The sequence below is a fragment of the Gekko japonicus genome, unplaced genomic scaffold, assembly GCF_001447785.1.
Source record: "Gekko japonicus isolate JY-2015 unplaced genomic scaffold, Gekko_japonicus_V1.1 scaffold586, whole genome shotgun sequence".
NCBI lineage: Eukaryota > Metazoa > Chordata > Lepidosauria > Squamata > Gekkonidae > Gekko > Gekko japonicus.
The window spans coordinates 896,451-910,294 of NW_015177025.1; the positions used below are offsets into that span (position 1 = coordinate 896,451).

Genomic DNA, 13,844 nt, shown 5'->3' on the forward strand with positions numbered 1-13,844 from the left:
AAGGTGCCACTGGACTGTTTTGGGCCGGGGGGGGCGGGGGAGCTCTGCAATTTACCTGCCTGCTTCTTGTTCTGACTGAAAACTGCTGGGAGCAGGGGATGGGGCTTGTTGCATGTGCCCGCCCCCTGGGCTCTTTACTGCCGGAGCTCTGCTGTAGGAAATGACCCCTGTGTGTGTGTGTGTGTGTGTGTGTGTGTGTGTGTGTGTGTGTGTGTGTACACACACACATACACACACACACTGTATTACTGTACTGGATTTTGTTGTTGCTGTCAACGGCCCTGAGCCCTGTGAACTCAGGGAAGGGCGGTATATGAATTGAATTTATAAATAAATAAATTAAATAAATCACGCCTGCTTCCCTTGCTCTTGAATTGTAACGGCCTGGGAGCCGCCTCTCTGCTACCATCACGTCTTTCCCGTCACGCTAATTTATAAACGTGTGTGAAAATAGGACTATGCTTGTTCTGTGTATAGGAAGTGTGGGCACAAAACGCAGCAGCTAGGCATGGAAGAGCTGGACCGTGCCGGGGGGGGGGAGTCTCAGAGCTGACGGAAAAGGTGAGCGGGGGCCCCCGGCCACTGTGCCCTGCTCAAGCCGTCTTCCCTTGCTCCAGTCCTGCCACATCTCCGTAACGGAGTCACAGCCAAGGCTCCCTCTAAGCTGTGGAGTCTTGTGAGCAAAAATTCTACTTTATTAGCTCCTGGGATTAAAGTTGTGAGCGAGCAATTGGGCTACTGCGTACATTAGCTTGCTCTGGAGTCATCCCCCCTGAGCCGAGTCAAAAATGTGTGAGCCGGAGGCTAAAAAACTGTGGGCTAGCTCACACTAACTCAGCTTAGAGGGAACACTGGCTCACAGCAGCACATGCAGGGCGACTTTAATACCAAGTAAGGCAGGGGTCCCCAACATGGTGCCCAAGTGGGTGGAGCCAGATGGGTCTCTTCTCCAGCAGGGCTTCCGACTGGCCACTGAAGATCCAACTGACTACGTAGATTAAAATAACGTTGTTCGGCCGCCGGCTACCATCGTAGTGCTGGTTTTAGTCTCTCTCACGCTTCTTTACCAGTTTATTTTTTTAAAAATCAATCTGCCTCTCCCCTGCAATTGACCTTCCTCTCTGTGTTTGGCTCCACCTTCTGGGGTAGCCATTTTTGGAAAAGGCTCCACCTCTTCTGGTAGCCATTTTGGGATCATGCCCACCACCTTCTCAGAATTCCAAAGTTGCCTGTGGGCTGAAAATGTTGGGGACCCCGAGAAAGCTTCACAGGACCCATTCCCAATATCTGTCAGCTTAGACTATGGTCCTGGTGCGTCTAAAAACGTAAGGAGCTCTGCCGATCAGACTAAAGGTCTGCTTAGGCTGTTATCCTGCTTCCAATTGTGGCCAACCAGATGCTTACAGGAAAGCCCAGGGCATGAAGAAGGAGAAGAGAAGAGATTGGATTTATCCCCCGCCCTTCACTCCCCAAAGGAGTCTCAGAGCGGCTTTACAAATTCCTTCCCCGCCTCACAACAGACACCCTGTGAGGTAGGTGGGGCTGAGAGAGCTCTTAACAGAAACTGCTCTTTTTTCAAGGACAGCTCTTATCAGAACTATGGCTTGCCCGAGGTCATCCAGCCAGGTGCAAGTGGAGAAGTGGGGAATCAAACCCAGTTCTCCCAGATCAGAGTCTGTGCACTTAAACACTACACCAAACTGGCTGCAACATCCCTCCACCATTGGGCCCCCTCCTCCCTGCCTCTGAATCTGGAGGCTCTATTCAGCTACCGGAGCCAGTGTGACTGACAGACTCATCTTCCTCTGTCCATCTGCCTACTCACTTTGATTGACTGATTGATTGATTGATTACATTTTTATCCCACCCGGCCGAGACCGGCTCAGGGCGGCTTACATAAAACACCTAAAATTTTAACGATACACGTAAAATAGATTAACAACAACAATTAAGCAATTCTAAAACCATAAATACAATAAAGTGCTAGTATCGATATATTTAGCAATTTCACAGCGGTAGTTGTTACACAACTCTCTCTCTTCGCAGCCAGCTCTTTTGGTCTTCTTAGATCGTCTTAGGTGGCTGGCTCAGGCTATAGTTAGAAATCCCAGGGAGAAACAGGGTTCTCCCATCTCAAGCTGTCAGCGGTAGCTCCAAAAGCCTGGTGGAAGAGCTCCGTTTTACAGGCCCTGCGGAACTGCAGAAGGCCCCACAGGGCCCTGATCTTTTCTGGGAGCTCATTCCACCAGAATGGAGCCACCACCGAGAAAGCCCTGGCCCTGGTTGTTACTAGCCTGGCCTCCCTGAGACTCGGGAGGGCCAGCCGATTCTGAGCCCCTGATCGCAGTGCTCTCTGGGGTACATGTGGGGAAAGGCGGTCCCCTCTAAAAACTCCCTTAGCCAACTGCATGATGTATCCAGTTAACCAACCTAGCTTTGTTTCCTGCATCCATGAGGTCTGCGATGTCAGTGTAAGAAGTGACAGCAAGTTTGGACAGGTCTTCCACATAGGGCCCAAGCAGAGGGTGCTCCCGAACACGAAGGTTTCCCTTGTTCTTGGGGTTCAACAAGTCTCTTACTCTCTCACAGTAGATCTCCATGTAGCTGACCTGAAAACAGACACATACAAGCAAATTAAAGCTCAAGTCTTCTTTAGGAAAACCCCGACTGAATGTCTTTCAATGAATGAGCAATACAGAGTGTTAAGAGGATTAGCAGTACTGCTGAACTAGGCCATACAGATGCCGTCATGTACTTAGAGAGATCTCTGCTGTTAAGACAAAATTCCGCATCCAAGGCGGCTTAATTTTCGTGCTCACAAAGTTTCAGAACAAAAGGAATCAATATATACCCAAAAATAGAGTTTGCCAAAAGAGTTAGAGAAGCACTCTCTAGATCAGTGTCTAAAAATATAACATGGCTTTATACCAGTTCCACAGAAATAGAAATGGAATAGCTCCCTTCACTGTTCAAATCTGGACAAATGAAAAATTATTTTCCCTACTGGAGAAAAGCCTTCAGAGGACTAGGGGCAGGCAGCTCACATATCACTGCACAATCCTCTCCAGTCAAAGTGTGCACGAAATGGTGAGGATTACGAAAAGGGGCTGGTATGGTAGATACACCCCGGGAAACTGTTGTTCAGGCCAGGCAGCAGTGAGCTTCACCGGTACGAGTAAGTAACAGATATGCAGAGGCACACCTGGGTTCTTGGTACATCCAAGCTTCTTTCAAGAAGCAGTCAAGGAAGGCTATAAAACCTTCTCACATTATTACTTTATGTATCAGAGAGACTTCCAGGATGACTTTTGCACTGTCATGGGCACGGGTGAGGATGAGCTGACAGAACCTGCAGAAACCACAGCTGGCCCCTCTGAAGCAGCAGAGGAGGATACCTTGCAAGTGCCTGTAACAGCAGTCTTCACACCTGGCCCAGAAAAGAAGGAAGAACTGCAAGCTGAAAGTCCTCCTGACTCACCCCCACGTGTGACTCGTTTAAGGGAGCGGCTGCGGCAAAACTTAGCAACCAGGCGAAGAGAGGCCAGGCTACAAAGGAGACGCTCAGCCACCCCAGAGTTCTAAGAGGAGCCTGGCCGATCGTGCAGCTGGCTAATTGGTAGCAGCATTTAACTCCACACTCTGGGCAGTGCTCTTCGTGGAAGCAACAAGTCAGCTTCGTCCTGCTAGCATCCAATCCGGCTCGGCTCTTGCACCTAGACCTTCGGACCCCCTGGCTTTGGACTTGGCTCTGCGTTCCTGGCCCCGGCTTGGCTTTTTGGACTTTGCACTGTCTTCTTGGCTCCTGACCTTGGCCTGCTCTGCTCTCCGTTTCACTGGCACCCCAGCCCGTGACATACACAACCTAAGTGGCATGATAGCAAGGGACCTCAAGGCAAGGGTTGGACTTGCCCACCCAGGAGATCCCCAGGAATGACACTCAAAAATGTTCACTGAACAATTTAGTCCTTTTGAAGCAGAAGAAAATGGTGATTACAACCTAGAAACATCCCTTTCATTGCAAGCCCCAGAGGGCCACCCTCCCACTTCTCACCTGCCAAGACCTCTTTGCCCGCAGCATCACTGCCTTGGTGGCCGAATCCCCATTGCCCTGGGTCTCAGCACCCCGCCTAGAACATCCTACTCTTTTCATTCCCCCTTCCTGTGCGTTTGCCCTCCAGAACCATCTCCCTAAACACTTCCTTCTCTACTGGCCATCAGCTGCCATCAGCACTCTCCACAAACACAAGCATGACTCATTTCAGTGAAACGAAGAGAATGACGGTGTAGAAGCAATTTATTATTACTCATCACAGCTTCCCGTGCCATAAAGGTATATGAAAGCAGGAAGCTGCCTTCTCACAAGTCAGACCACTGGTCCCCAATGCTCCCTCTAAGCTGTGGAGTCTTGTGAGCAAAAATCCTACTTTGTGCGCTAATGGCATTAAAGTTGTGAGCGAGCGATTGGGCTGCTGCTTAAATCAGCTTGCTCTGGGGGCCATCCTTCCTCAGCTAAAACAAAAATGTGTGAGCTGGAGGCTAAAAAACTGTGAGCTAGCTCACACTAACTCAGTTTAGAGGGAACACTGCTGGTCCCTCTCGCTCAGTATTAAGAACATAAGAGAAGCCAATGTTGGATCAGACCGAGAGCTCCTATCTATTTGTTGTTCAGTCGCACAGTCGAGTCCGACTCTTCACGACCCCATGGACAAGATCTCGCCAGGCCCTCCTGTTTTCCGCCGTCCTCTGAAGTTTGCTCAATTTTATGTTCGTTGCATCGATGACACTGTCTAACCATCTCATCCTTTTCCGTCCCCGTCTTCTTTGACCTTCAATCCTTCCCAGCATCAGGGTCTTCTTCTCCAGTGAGTGCTCCCTTCTCATTTGGTGGCCAAAGTATTTGAGCTTCATTTTCATTATCTGGCCTTCCAGGGAACAGTCAGGGTTGATTTCTTTTAGGATTGACTGATTTGATCTTCTTGCAGTCCAAGGGACTCTCAAGAGTCTTCTATACCTTGTGGCTAAGAGCCACTGATGGACTTCTGCTCCAGATGCTTATCTAATTATCTTGTTATTGTTATCTGTTATTGGTCCCGACTGCCAACAGCTCTCCCCGGGCCTCAAATGAGAAAGGTTTTCCTGACCACCAGCTACCCAAGATACTTCAACTGGTGCTACTACCAGAGACTGAACCGGGGTCTTCTTCTTGCAAAGCAAGGGCTCTGTCTTCCAGCCATTCCTCCTTCCAGATTACAGGCAGGCCTGCCATTTGGATGGAGTCCAATTGAGACTGCAGGTCCCACCCCACAGCTTTGTATTTTACAGCCCCGGTTTAAGGGGTGAAGTCAGTACTGTTATTGTTACTGTCACACCTATTTCTTACAAAATGCTCGTCTGAAGACAGAGCCGGAAGCTATACTGGGGGAAGCTGGGGAAGCAGTTGCTCGCAATTGCCAGAAACGTTCTGTACTGAGTGTTCACTTTGCATGTTCGCCAAATCAAAACCTGCCCCCCCTCCCCCTGCATGGAGCTGATTCAGCAGGTCTAAAAGAACTGAGCAGAAGCAACCCATTTGTCTGTCAAGAGAGGAGGCCTGACTAAACATATGGAACAAATGCACCCCGCAAAGTGCTATTTTTACATAGGCTGTATTTTAATCGTTGGCCAACTTTGGATACGCATCCTTCTGAATGCTGACTTGGCTGGCAGCCTGGAAGTTGTCACTGTGTGTTGAGCTTAAGAGGAAGAACTAGTTTGCTCAGGCGGGGCCCCATCCGCTACGCTCCCTTCCGGTCACCCACATTCAGAGCATTCCTTTGGCCCGGGCCGACACTGCATTCAAACCCCTGTAATCTGTGCAGAGTCTCAGGCCCCCATCCTTCCTTTTGCGAAACAGGACCGCGAAGGGGGAGGAGAGCCGTCAAGAGCACCTATAAGCGTTCCAAGGCTGCTATTCATTAAGAACGCCAGAACAGCCCTGCTGGATCAGACCAAACATACATCCTGACCAGCTACCTGTTTCCCAACATGGCCGACCCAACAACCATGAGAAAGCCTACGAGCCAGCTGCCGAAGACATCCCCCCCACCCCCGTTTTGCCACCGGACAAGTGGCATTCAGAGGTATATTTATTTACTTATTTATTTAATTATAGATTCAATTTACAGACTGCCCTCCCTGTGCACGGAGCTCAGGGCAGTTCACAACAATTCCAACAGCCTCAGTTACAGATTAAAATAAAACAAAACAGTAAAATGCAGAACAATTTCAGATGATGCTGAGAGTTAGGCCAAATTGTAACCTTACTCCGTAGGGAAATGGGAGTGGCCAGGCTAGATGGAAACCACTCCTGTCCTCAGCCATAGGCCTGGGGGAAATATCTCTGCCTTACAGGCCCTGCAGAACTGGACTAAGTCCCACCGGGCACAGATTTACTTATATTTACCTAAAACACTTATTAGCCACCTTTCCCCCTTGTGGAACTCAAGGCGGCTTACAATATAAATGCAGCATTATAAAAACACAACAAAAACAATTATAAGACCCATAAAAGTCACAGTTTAAAAACTCCAATTAGGATGGCCAATAATAAAAGCTAAATCACTCAAGATGCGGTCCTGAATAAAACTGTCTTGGACTGCTTCCTGAAGATCAACAGTGAGGGGGCCGGGTTGCTTCATAACTGTGGGGTGGCCACTGAAAAGGGACTCTCTCCTGTAACTCATCAAACAAGCATCTTTAATCGGTGGGGCAGTCAGGAGTCAAGTCCAAAGTACTTTTCTCCCTTTCTCACAATACCAAAACTCGTGGGCACTCTGTGAAATGGCTGAGCAGTCGGGTTAGAATGGATAAAAGGAAGTCCTTCTTCACCCAAAGAGTGATTCACACATGGGATTCACTGCCACAGGAGGTGGTGGCAGCTATAAGCACGGACGGCTTCAGGAGGGAACTGGATGAACATATGGAGCAGAGGTCCATCGGTGGCTATTAGCCACAAGGTATAGATAAGAACTCTTGGTCTGGGAGACGTGCTTGGGGGACGACAACAGTGGGAGGGCTTCTAGTGTCCTTGCCCCACTGCTGGACCTCCTGATGGCACCTGGTCTTTTTGGCCACTGTGTGACACAGAGTGTTGGACTGGATGGGCCACTGGCCTGATCCAACATTGGCTTCTCTTATGTTCTTATGTCCCCATGATCTTAATTCCTGGGCAGGAATGTATGGGAGAAGAGAGTTCTTCAGATAACCCATCCCAAGCCATTTAGGGTTTTAAAGGACAAAACCAACACCCTGAATTGCACTCTGGACCGGGTCAGTGGCCAGTGCAACTGCTACAGTATCGGGGACATATTGATCCAGCATTGGCTTCTCTTACATTCTCTTCTGTTCTTATGTCCCCATGATCTTAATTCCTGGGCAGGAACGTATGGGAGAAGACAGTCCTTCAGATATCCCATCCCAAGCCACATAGGGTTATAAGGACAAAACCAACACTCTGAATTGCACTCTGGACCGGGTCAGTATCGGGGACATATGCTACCAATAGCTGGCCCCGACCTGCAGTCTGCCTGCGGCATTCTGCCCTAGTTGCAACTTCCAAACATTCTTCAAGGTATACTGCCTCTGAACACAGAGGCTCCATTTAGCCACTGCAGCTAAAAGGCATTGGTGGAACAATTCTCATGCCTCAAACCTCTGAGAACAAGTGTAAATGTTTTTTTTTTTTTTTGAGTTAGAGGTACATATCTCTTGAAACTCAAAGAGATCTAGAGCAGGGGTGTCAAACATGTGGCCCGGGGGCCGAATCAGCCCCCCCCCCCGGGGGGGCCTCTTCCGGCCCCGCAGTGGAATTGGCTATCTTCTGATTCTTCTTCCAGTTCTGCTACTGCTGCGTCATCATAGGTTTGCAGCTTACAGATACACACCTGAACAGCATACTCAAGATTGCAACAACACAGACATTTTGATGCAGTAATTCAGAGCAAGAGGTGTCCGTTATCAGACACTGTTAAATAAACAAAATATTGCAAGAGTGCTAGTGTCTGAAAGCATGATTTTATTTTAAGTAAAAAAAAACTTTGTGTTTGTGTCCTTTATAAAGTTTATATCTCCGCAACCTGGCATTACATTTTATGACACACATGGCCCGGCCCAACAAGGTCTCATTTATGTCCAATCCAGCCCTCAAAACAAATGAGTTCGACATGCCTGATCTAGACTGTGCACCAGTTACCTACCTACCTACATATTCTGCAGGAGTCACTGTTCTAATAAGTCATCTGAAGTAGAAAGAGGCAAGCCAAAACAGCAACTCATGCAGAGATGCAACAGGCAGCATTCTCTGAGGGCCACTGACCGTGTTGTGCTTCTAAACTGATACAAACCATATGTGATGCAGTCAGGAGATGGACTGGACAGAGACATGGCCAGAACAGAGGATCACACAGAAATGCGGCAGGCAGCCTCTTCTGCACAAGAATGCCTTCTATTCAGAGGATTCTTTACTTAACTGTCTTTCTCTTCATTGGGGAATCACTGCACTAAATCCTGGCAGTTTTCCACAGAGGATGCGGATAGCCTCTATCTAAGGAGTCCAAAGCAGTAACCCAGAATGTGCCTTACATTCCACTGGGATTACAGAAATGAGCCAGAGAGGAGCTTCAACTTTCACTCCCCTTTTGTTGAAAGAATCAGAAATGGGAAGATTGCAAATGGCAGCACAGTCAGCCATGGAACCACGAACAGTTGCGTGGTTCAGATACAGGATTCGAAGGGCCAACTGACATTGCCCAAAAATGCCAGGCATGACGCAAACTCACTACGACAACCACACAGCGCTGCTCATTTTGCTGCCAGCTGATACGGTTTGGCAACGAATGCAAGCTTTGTCTCCCATCAGGCCTCTATGCTCACGCTCCCGTTCAAGGGGTTTCCCAAGGAGCAGGGACAGATTAAGAAACGATTATTTTGGGATTTCTCTCCCCACAGCGCACATACATTCCATCTCACATTTTGTTTGTGGTGATAAGGCTCGGCAACTTATGAGAACTAAGATTCTCTCAGGAAGCTCAGGCCAGAAGGTCCTTTCCTGTACATCCTCCCACCCCCCATATTTGCAAGGGGACCAAGGATTATTAGTATTATTATTAATCATATTTTTATTCTGCCCTTCCTCCAAGCAGCTTCCTCGGGAGGGGGTGGGCTCTCCTTCTTGGGAGATTTTTAAGCAGAGGCTAGATGGCCATCTGACAGCAATGCGGATTCTGTGAACTTAGGCAGATCATGAGAAGGGAGGGCAGGAAGGGTTGCCTCAGTGCTTAGTTCTCGTAGCCCTTTCTTACATGCCCAGGGAAATGCTGATTGCCACTTCAGGGTCAGGAAGCAATCCTGGAGGTTTTTTGTCATCTTCTGGGCATGGAACAGCAGTCACTGCGGGTGTGGAGGGGGGATTATTTGTGAATTTCCTGCATTGTGCATGGGGTTGGACTAGATGGCCCCGGGGGGTCCCTTCCAACACTTTGATTTTATGTTTCTATGACCTCCTGCTTTACAATTTGTCTTCCCAACAACCTCACAAGGTTGATCAAACACAGAGTGTGATTGGCTTAAGCTCATCCAGTTAGCATCCATGGCGTACGGGAGGGTCCAAACCCAGATCTTCCCAGTCCTAGCCCGTTACTCTAACCACGACACCACAGTGGGCTGCAGGTGCCAATGTTAAAAGAGGGCTCGACCTGCCTTAATACAGCCTTGTTTCTTCTGGAAATAAAACAGAGGTGACTGTGAACTGCACCCTTGAAAAAAGTCAGCTGATGCCTTATGCTCACCTCCACCGAGTATGATATTTCCTCGTTGCTGTTGTCGTTGATCTTCTCAAACAACTCTTCGCAGAGCTAGAAAGAGATTGAGAGAGCTTCAGACTACAAAAACATACGGGGGGGGGGTGAGACACACACAATGGGTGACAGAAACGGCAGCGTGGTTCTTGGCTTCCAGGGCTCCCCCAAAACAGAGTGCCAGGCAGGAAGGCCGCTCTCCCTTCATCTTCCCCCCCTCCGGATACACACACAAATCACCAGGCAGGCAACTGTGGCCAAATTCAACTAATATTAATCTGCACCATTAAAAAAAATGATAAATAAGCTCCAGCAACAGAAGGGACTGGCCACGCAAAACAGAAAGAAGTGGGGCGGGCCTCTGAGAGAAAGGGTGATTAAGACTGCCAAAACCCAGCTGTAAAAGCATTAAAAATCTCTGCATGTTTTTAGGAAAGGAATCCTTTGAGCTCATCTGTTTGTCTGAAAAGGTTCCAAGAGATGGCTGTACAAGAAAAGGAAACTAAGAGTCAGAGGTCCCCCCCCCCTTTCAACAATCTCTTTAACTCCAAGTTACCCACTGACTGTATCCGGAGGGATCCAAAACTAGCAGCTTGCTTTTGATGAGAATAAGCAGGGGTCATTTCCTGCAGGAGCGCACAGGAGCGGAGCTCCGGCAGTAAAGAGCCCAGGGGACGGGCACATGGAACAAGCCCCACCCCCTGTCAGAGCAGCCCTCAGTCAGAGCAAGAAGCAGCCAGGGAAGTTGCAGAGACCTCCACCAGCCCCCCCCCCCGGTCCAAAACAGTCCAGTGGCACCTTTAAGACCAAGTTTTATACAGGTACAAGCTCTCCCTCCTCTGCCAGGACAGATCTGTAGGTCGTCCCCCACCCCAATAGCTAGCAATCCAAAACAGTCCAGTGGAGCCTGAGCGGTGGGTGTTGCCATCTGACACACCTCCAGTGATGTCAGGGGGTGTGGCATATGCAAATGAGTTGTGCTAATGAGTTATGCTAATGAACTCCTGCACCTCTTTTTCTATGAAATGACCCCTGAGAATAAGCCAGTTCCCCCACCCAGCCCAGAGCTCAAAAACTCCCTTTCCTCCCATGGCACCCAGACTTCTTTGTTTAGGAAGCGTTGGCTCGAGCCGCAGTTTGTTGTACAGAACTGAATGCTGCAACCAACATAGGTTTGCTTGCTACCCACAAACAGAGATTCTCAGCCAGAATGTGTTAAGGCATGTGAGGGGACAGAGCTCTGAAGACTGAGAATAAGCAGAGATGTGTTTGATCAGAATGGCTGAACACAACTAGGGTCTCAATGCTATACTACTTCCTTATCCCCCCTCCGAACACACACACACTTTGCATGTAGAACTTCAGACTACCACAAGTGAGAAAGCAAGCTTATATGGACACTCATCCCTAGATAGTCTTCCCCGGTAGGGTGCTTTGTTATTAAAAAGAAAAAGAAGATATTTTCCAAGTCTGCGCCCGAGGATACTCAAAACAATGAAAGTATGGTCAGATCTGCGATGCATTTGTTTCCTTTACTCTGGACCCAGGAAGAGCTCTTTAGATGCCTCTCCCTTTCAGAGGGGGAACAAGGATCTGAAAGGGAGCATCTTCCAACATCAGACAAATATTCTACATGGCAGCCATATACTCCTGCATACAGCTCCTTACGTAAGGAACACATGTAAATCTACACAGCCACAGCAAGGAGGTCCGGTTAGTGGCAAGCTCCTGCTTCACATGCATGTGCGACAATACACATGCATGTGCGACTGTCACGCAACAATCTACAGAATAGCTGCGTGCTTCTCAGAAAATTTTGTGGCATGAAGCAGACTTCACGGGGGGGAATAGCAGATGACCAAAGACAGTGGCTGGGAGTCTGGGGTGAACAGAAGGTAGCTCACAAAGGTCAATTAAAAATCCCTAAAGCTCTTGTTCCCTCTAAGCTGTGGAGTCTTGTGAGCAAAACTTCTACTTTTTGAACTACTAGCATTAAAGTGGTGAGTGAGGGATTTGGCAACTGCATCAGTTAGTCTGCTCTGGAGCCCTCCTTCCTGAGCTGAGACAGAAATGGGTGAGCTGGAGGCTAAAAAACTGTGAGCTAGCTCACACCACTAACTCAGCTTAGAGGGAACACTGCTTGTGACCCTAGAGTTTTCAGAGGAACAGACGTCAATTTTTCATCTCTACGGACATAAGGACTAGAAGCTTCATTCTGCTGGGTCGGTTTTTTTAAATGAAAACTTCCATAATGGCAAATTTAGAGCCATGTATCAGATTCCTTAGTTGCCTTAAATTGTTGTAGATACAAACCTAGCAAATGTAACCAACATCTTAAAGGCTACTATAACAGCTTAACATCTTAAAGGCTACTATAACCAATTTGGTGTAGTGGTTAAGTGCGCGGAGTCTAATCTGGGAGAACCGGGTTTGATTCCCCACTCCTCCACTTCCACCTGGCTGGATGACCTTGGGCAAGCCATAGTTCTGACAAGAGCTGTTCTTGAAAAAGAGCAGTTTGTCAGAGCTCTCTCAGCCCCGCCTACCTCACAGGGTGTCTGCTGTGGGGAGGGGAAGGGAAAGGAGGTTGTAAGCCGCTCTGAGACACCTTTGGGTCGTGAAGGGCGGGGTATAAATCCAATCTCTTCTTCTTCTTCTTAACATCTTAAAGGCTACTTAACATCTTAAAGGCGACTGTAACATGCTCTAAGAGGGGCTAGCCTCTAGGTTCACTGCCGCTGACCAGAATGTAGCAGCTGGGGGGGGTGGTTCCCAAGCACATAAAAAAGGCTCGGTGCCCCATTTGCCTGCCCTCTTTTCCTATTAGGAACACACACACGCCCAACAGCACAAACATCTGGCTGGCATTTCACTTAACCCAGGGGCAACCTCAAGCCGTAACCGAACCCCTGTCAGACGTCGTGTCAGCACTGCATATGTTTTTGCCATCAGCACAGAGCACAGCTTTGCGCTATTTTACGCCAGGAGCACAGAGCCAGGGACTTTGGTGCTGACTCTAAAGCAAAACGATAAAGTCAAAACAGCTCCTTCAGCAAAATGTATTTATTTGAGGCGGCCCGCCCGCATTCGGCTTTGCTCAAACGGTTCGATACCAGGGCCAGGATAGCGCAACAGCAAGTTACGAAAGCCAAATTATATTGTGCCGTGAGAGGCCACCACAGTCAATGGGATATTACACCTGAAACAGAAAATAGTACTTGGCTTCTCCCCACGTATGGCAGGTTCATTTGGGACAGGCACTTGCGGAGTCGTTCTTTGGAGACCAGAAGACGTGGGTTTAACGGTTAAAAAACTGTGTAGGACACAGGCAGCGTCCCCTCTAAGCTGAGTTAGTGTGAGCTAGCTCACAGTATTTTAGCCTCCAGCTCACACATTTTTGCCTTAGCTCAGGAAGGAGGGCTCCAGAGCAAACTGATTTATGCGGCAGCCAAGTTGCTCACTCACAACTTTAATGCCAGGAGCTCACAAAGTAGAATTTTTGCTCACAAGACTCCACAGCTTAGAGGGAGCATTGGATACAAGGCTTTGGGGGGGGGGGAGGTGCCGGAACTCTCAAGAGGGAAACTAAAAACTCACAAACTTTTAAACTAAAAACTCACAAACTTTTAAACATTTTTAAAAAGGATTTTGTTGAAAAGGTTTCGGAATTCTGTTCTGGCACGTTCCCCCCCAGGAAAAAAGCCCTGGTGGGACAGACAGATCACGAGATCTTGGGGAAGGGTAGGCTGCAGCAAAACTGTGTGTCCCAAGCCCAGGTTAACGTCGTCCAAATGAAAGATGAGAAAATGTTTCAGTTTAAAAAGCTGTAAAACAATTTGGAGACTTGACAGCTAAAAGGTAAGACATAAATTAAGTAACTAAAAAAAAAGTGTGGGGAGGGGGAATTAAGCATCCCTGCTGGATTTGACCAGCAATCTATCTGTTCCAGCATCCTGTTTCACACAGCGGCCACCCAGCTGCCCTGGAGGGCCAAACGGGGCATAGAGCCCA

General features: G+C 48.4%; 1 protein-coding gene across 1 annotated transcript in view; it reads right to left on the reverse strand.

Annotated features, from left to right (window-relative positions):
- The window catches only part of KIF1B (kinesin family member 1B), a 167,516-nt gene that overhangs the window by 101,498 nt on the left and 52,174 nt on the right, over positions 1–13,844 (reverse strand). Inside the window, exons 5-6 of the mRNA XM_015427822.1 lie at positions 9,825–9,890; positions 2,431–2,609 (exon numbers count right to left, since the gene is read on the reverse strand). Coding sequence (XP_015283308.1) covers positions 2,431–2,609; positions 9,825–9,890 — 245 coding nt within the window. The remainder of the gene's footprint in view (positions 1–2,430; positions 2,610–9,824; positions 9,891–13,844) is intronic.